At 52.7% G+C, this 6,000-nt stretch overlaps 1 protein-coding gene across 2 annotated transcripts in view; it reads right to left on the minus strand.

The window, feature by feature from the left end:
- The window catches only part of NUP153 (nucleoporin 153), a 63,808-nt gene extending 61,482 nt beyond the window's left edge, over positions 1-2,326 (minus strand). For both annotated transcript variants that reach the window (XM_056132386.1, XM_056132385.1), the window contains exon 1: positions 2,055-2,326. In XM_056132386.1, the coding sequence (XP_055988361.1) occupies positions 2,055-2,171 (117 nt within the window). In that variant the 5' untranslated portion in view covers positions 2,172-2,326. The remainder of the gene's footprint in view (positions 1-2,054) is intronic.
- Positions 2,327-6,000: the final 3,674 nt, after the last annotated feature.

Raw genomic sequence — 6,000 nt, forward strand, 5'->3', positions numbered from 1 at the left:
TTAGCCTTTTCTGTATTCCTAGATGCTTCCTTGCTAGTTTCTGCCAATATTAAGTCACACTGACTATAATGACGAAGGAAAGCCCCCAATATCTTTAATCCCCAAGTCTCAAAAGCTAAAGATACGTTATCTTTTTCACAGTTCAATGGCAGGGCAAGAAACTGAGAGCACCTTAAATGCAGGGGTAATGATAAATTACTCAGCTCTCAGACACATCTACACAGCTTTAAGTCCTACCAGCTCTAAGATAATCCAGATCGTCCGTGTTATGTTTGCTAAGGCATCAAGTCTCCAAAATTAGATTTTCAACCAAGTACATTTATAAATAAACTGTGATTACTATAACTTTTGCCACCTGGAATATATTAGCTCTGTTCTAGACTATTTTAAAACGTTTCATTCTCTACATTGTAATTTTAAGGAGATCGAAGAAAGCACTCAAACACATTTATTAGGGAGAAACAGAAAGCATGTGTCTAACTTCCATTCTAGTAAAGGATTAGGTTAAACGGCCAAGCTTGTGACCTGCATTCTAATCTTAAAACTGGCTGCGTCTCCCTGGTTCCTCACAAAGAAATCTGAATCAGGCACTTTCAGTACTAGAAGGAGGAATTAACAATGCCAAGACCTCTAACCACAAACAGCAATCGTATTACAAACCATCACCATCTTTTTTATTTTTTACTATTAACAAATTTCCCTCAAATTTTTAGTTTTGAAGTGCTGGGTGTGGGTCTTTTTGTTTTAATAATACAATTTAACACAACCACACCAATAATAATAATAATAATAGAAAATGCGAAGGGTTCGGGTAATATTCATCATCATCATCATCATCATCCAGAATAAAGCACTCTGGAAGTTTAAAGAAGTAAAACAAGTTGTCAGATCTGACTTTTTTTTACACATCCCACCGTTTAGCATCATGAAGAATTTTAATACATGACTTTGGTCAAAACGGAAGTTTCTAACATATTCCCCCCCGATCGCTAGAACAAGTAACATAGATATTAGGGAAAAAAAAAAAAAGGCGGCATTTTTCTCAGAACCCAATTTCTCCGAAACCCGAATCGAACAGCTTGCCACGATTCAAACTCTCCCAACCCACCACCGCACGAGTTGCACAAGGCGGTGAAATTAAAAAAAAAAAAAGGGGGGGGGGGAGGTGGGAATGGGGGAAATTAAAAAAAAAAAAAACGACCACCCAACATTCTCCCGAGTGTCCAAAGCACCGCAACCTCCAGTCTACGCCCCGTAGAAAATTAAAACATATTTCGTGCATGAGATCAGAAATGGGGAGCGCGGTGCCCCGGGGGGGGGGGGGTGCCGACGGCCAATTGCAGCCTCGGGCAGGAGCACCGGGGCGCGCGGTATTGGGGGTGGGGGTGGGGGTCGCGGGAGGGGGGGGGGGGAGACGCGCCTCGCCGCGCGGAACGACTGTCCCGAGGGCGCCGCGGCCACGCCGAACCGAGGACGCAGGTAAAAGTGGCCAGGGGCAAAAATTCCCCAAAGGGGTAAAAAAAAGAAAGAAAAAAAAAGAAAAATTTAAAAATCAAAAGGCACCCCCCGGCGGGGTCCGGGCTCCCCAGGAGGGCCGCGCAGCGCCCGGCGCGGCCGAGCTCCCGTCCTTCTCCCACTTCCTGTGTCACCGCGGCCCGCGTCGCACCCCGGGGCTGTCCCCGGAGCGGCCGCCTCGGACGGAAACGGCGGGAGTCCCGAGGAGCGGGCGGCGCGGGCCGCATCTTCCCCCGGGGAGACTGCGAGGAATTCCCCCGCTCCTCCTCCTCCTCCAAAATTAAAAAAAAAAACTATATAAATTTTTTAAAAAAAAAAGGAAGAGTCGTCCCCAAAGCCCCGCGGGCCGCACCTCGGAGCGCCCCCCCCCCCACCCGGGGGGCCCGGACGGTTGAGCGCGGGCGGCCCGGAGCACACGTGGGTGCCCGGCGGGCCGCCCTCTGCCCACTTCCCGTCGGCGGCCCTCGGGCCCGGCCGGCTCCACGTGGGGGTCCCCGCCGCCCCCCCACACCCCCCGAGCCGCTCCCCCGCGCCCCTACCTGCTGCTGCTGTGGTCGCCCCTGCTGGTAAGGCTTAAATGGCCCCTGGTGGCATCGCCGCGTCCGGATCTTGCCGCCGCCGCCGCCCCCTCCGGCTCCTCCGGCTCCCGAGGCCATGGCGGAGCGGCCGCCGCTTCCCGCTTCTGGGGCGGCTCAGGGGGCGGGAGAGGCAGAGGCGGCGGCCTTGGAGCCCGCCCCCGGCCGGCCCGAAAGTCCACCCAGGCGGCCCCCACCGCGCGGCACGCGCGCCGCCGCCGCCGCCGCCCTCGCGAGGCCCGGAGGAGCCGCCGCCGCCGCGGGGAGCGAGAACCGGAGCAGCGCGGGGCCCCCGCGCGGGGGGTGGCGGGACCGGCCGTGCGGCGCGGTCGCCTCGGCCCGCCGCGCGCCGACCCCCGCCGCCGTGTTGGCCGCGGTCTCTATGGAGATTCCCACCCCCCACCCCCCGCTCGCCCCCGGCCGCGCGAGCCGCTCCGGGCGCTGCTGAGGCCTAAAGCCCGCCCGCCCCCCTACTCCACGCCCGGCTCCGGGGGGAGGGGGGAGTCGTCCGCTTCCGTCGCGGCCGCTGCCGCACTTGGAGGAGCCGCCGCCGCCGCCGACGACGACGCCGCCCGTTTTCCCCCTCCCCTCCGCGCACAACGCCCGCCGCCGCCGCCGCCGCCGCCTCAGTCGTCGTCCTTGCAGTCGCCTGCTGCTGTGGCGCCTATTGCCGCTGCTAAGGCCGCCCCGGTCGCGAGCCAGCGGCGCGTCACTCGGGACGCGCCCGGCGCGTCTGCGTCATCACCCGGCGACGCGCGGGGGGGGTGGAAAGAGGCGAGGAGGCCGGAAGGGCTCGGTCGAGCCCGCGCTCTGGGGCCGCGTGGCACTCTGGGAAATGTAGTTCCCGGCGAAGGGCGTGAGGACCGTAGAGGGGCGGGGGGCTGGTGGAGGGGCGTGGGGAGCGGAGTCTCAGGCAGGCGGACGCGGAAGCCGGTCGCCGCAGAGGCACAATCCTCGCGCCTTGCTACCTTTCGCCGCGGCTCTCGGCTTCAGTCTCTAAAACAGGGATTTAAAACGGGGAAGGCGAAAGATACGCAACCTCTTCCCACTCTTCCTGCCACCGGTTTGGTCAAGGGGGAGCAGGAAAGAAGCGGAGAGTCAAGTCAAAAGACCCGAGCTAAGGTTAGGACGTTATTCTTCTTTTTGAAAAAGAGAAGGAAAACAAAAAGACTGACACAGCAACAGTGCCCGTGCATGAACTTAATAAAAAGCCTACAGTAGCCGAAATAAAATGCATGGTTTCACCAAAGTCCCGTTAAGTAGAGGATTCTGCTGTCAGCCACACAAAGACTGGGATTTTTAGCTTTGCAGTTTGCGAGGCTGACCTTCGGATAACGCAAAAGCCCTAATCTTTGGCTTCCTCTTCTGTGAAGTGGGAACTTTAAAGGCCACCTTCAGGGTAGGAGAGATAGAACCGACCTCGGGCATTGCGCTGCACGCAGTCAGCCGCAGTTAGATCCCCACCACGCAGTAGGCTCACAGAGCACTGCCAGGAGTGACCCTGAACAACCCCCCGGCATGGTGCAAGAATAAAAAGTAAATGAAAGCCACTTTGGGACCGGAGCCAGAGCACAACGAGTTGGACACTTGTCTTGCACGCACGCGGATGACCCAGGTTTGATCCCGAGTCACCTGGAATGATCCCTGAGCACGGAGCCAGGAGAAAGCCCTAAGCACCGCCAGGTGTGGTACCCAAACCAAACCAAAACAAAAAACCCACTTTATAGAACTGTTGAGTACTATCATTTTGCAGAGGACTTAGCATATTCCTTAGGATACAAAAGAAATGCTATAAATGGTTATAATTATTACCTAGACAGTCAGCTCACCTGAGAATTAAATGGTCTATTACCAGTAATAAAAGTATACCTCAGTCTGTCCCAAATAGAAGGCATTATATTTAGAAAAACGAGCGAGGCTCAAAGATTGAATTCACCAAGTCTAAAGATTGTAGGAGTTGGGGCTGGAGCTAATAGCACAGCAGGTAGGGCGTTTGCCTTGCACACGGCCAACCCAGGTTCGATTCCCAGCAACCCATATGGTTCCCTGAGCACCTCCAGGAGTGATTCCTGAGTGCATGAACCAAGAGTAATTCCTGTGCATCGCCGGGTGTGACCCAAAAAAGCAAAAAAAAAAAAAAAGATTGTAGGAGTTGACCCACTGGTCTTGGTGATCACATGGCCCAGCCCAGTCATTCAGCTGCCAGGAAAGCAGGCGAGAGATTTCAGGGGGCACATTGGAGGACCTTGAGCCTGGACTTTAAATAACCCAAATTTTCAATGAGTTGAGACTGGTAACCAAATGATTAGGGAGGAAAATCTACTGTGGTAGTAAAAGAACAACAGCTGCAAATAAGGCTGATTGTTCTCTTTGAGGCTCTTGGTTTTAAAAGTTGGGGCTGAGGAAATAACCCTGGAAGTGCACCATTTTTGCATGCAGGTGGCCCCCAGGAGAGATGTGGTCACATCATGGGCACCCCTGAGAGTACCACACTGTGGCCCCCAAACAAAAAAAAATAATAAAATAAATCAATCTTATTAAAAAGCTTTGGAGTCAAATAGGCTTAATTTCAACTCTATCACTAGCTGTATAGCCTTGTGGAAGTTACTGATCCCCCTTTTTTTTTTCTCTTTGGGTTACATCAAGCGATGCCAGGGGTTACTCCTAGCTCTGCACTCAGGAACTACTCCTGGCAGTGCTTGGGGGATCATATGGGATCCTGGGGATCCAACCCAGGTCAGCCGCATGCAAGGCAAATGCCCTCCCCACTTGGACTATAGCTCCGGCCCCTCTTTTTTTTTTTTTTTTTGGCTTTTTGGGTCACATCTGGCAATGCTCAGGGATTACTCCTGTCTCTACACTCAGGAATCACTCCTGGAAGTGCTTGGAGGACCATATGGGATATGCTGGGGATCGAACCCAGGTCAGCCGCATGCAGAGCAAACACCCTCCCCACTGTACTATTGCTCCAACCCCACTGATCCTCTTTCTCAGCTTCATTTTCCTCATCTGCAAATAGAATGAAAATTAACCTGCTCAGGGGTGGTAGTTCTGATGAAAGGACTGTCTCTATACCTCGCAGTAACTGCTAAGACAGAAAGCGTCTATTGACAGATACACATAATTATCTCTGAGACTCATGTCACCTCTATCAACAAGCTGTACAATTCTAATCATCATGAAAGCGTGTCAATTACGTTGTGAAACCAAACTTATGCAGCACTTTGGTATTTCTAATACCTCCCAGCAACTAAGGCACATACCTTTTGTCTTAGGTATGGGTTTAGAGATCCAATGACCTTCGTTGGCAACTCCAGCCATAAACACCAAGATTATGGTAAGTTGCCAACTATGATAGATCAAGTTAATGTCCTTCTTCTTTTTTTTTCCCCCCTTTATTTTATTTTATTTATTTTTACAGTTGTAGATTTACAATTTTTTGTGCTTTGGTTTCAATTATACAATGATCAGATACCCATCCCTCCACCAGTGCCCATTTTCCACCACCATGGATAATATCCCTCCCACCCCCATCCCCCCATCCCCCCTGTCTCTGTGGCAGGGCAATCCCCTGTGTTCTCTCTCTCCTATTGTCCTTCTTCTTGGCTCCCTTGCCCTTGCTCCTGGACTCCACGCCTACAGCCCACTGGGTTCTCCAAGCATACAAGTTCTTCTCCCAGAAACACCCCATCCTTCCAAGATGCACTTGATCTCTTCCACAGTTCTTAGTTAGGCATTTTGCAAGCCTAGTAAAATAATTCCCAGCTAGCTAATTCACAGGGAAGAGCCATACCAGGGAAGGGCTTTAATTAAGCTATAGACATCGGAGAATGAACTCAGCATCCTTCTTTGAAGTTATCTGATGTGTGGGGACACCATTCACATGCAGAGAAAGGCAGGAAGTGGTGCA

Source organism: Sorex fumeus, unplaced genomic scaffold, assembly GCF_029834395.1.
Source record: "Sorex fumeus unplaced genomic scaffold, SorFum_2.1 ptg000094l, whole genome shotgun sequence".
In the NCBI taxonomy this organism is placed as follows: Eukaryota; Metazoa; Chordata; class Mammalia; order Eulipotyphla; family Soricidae; genus Sorex; species Sorex fumeus.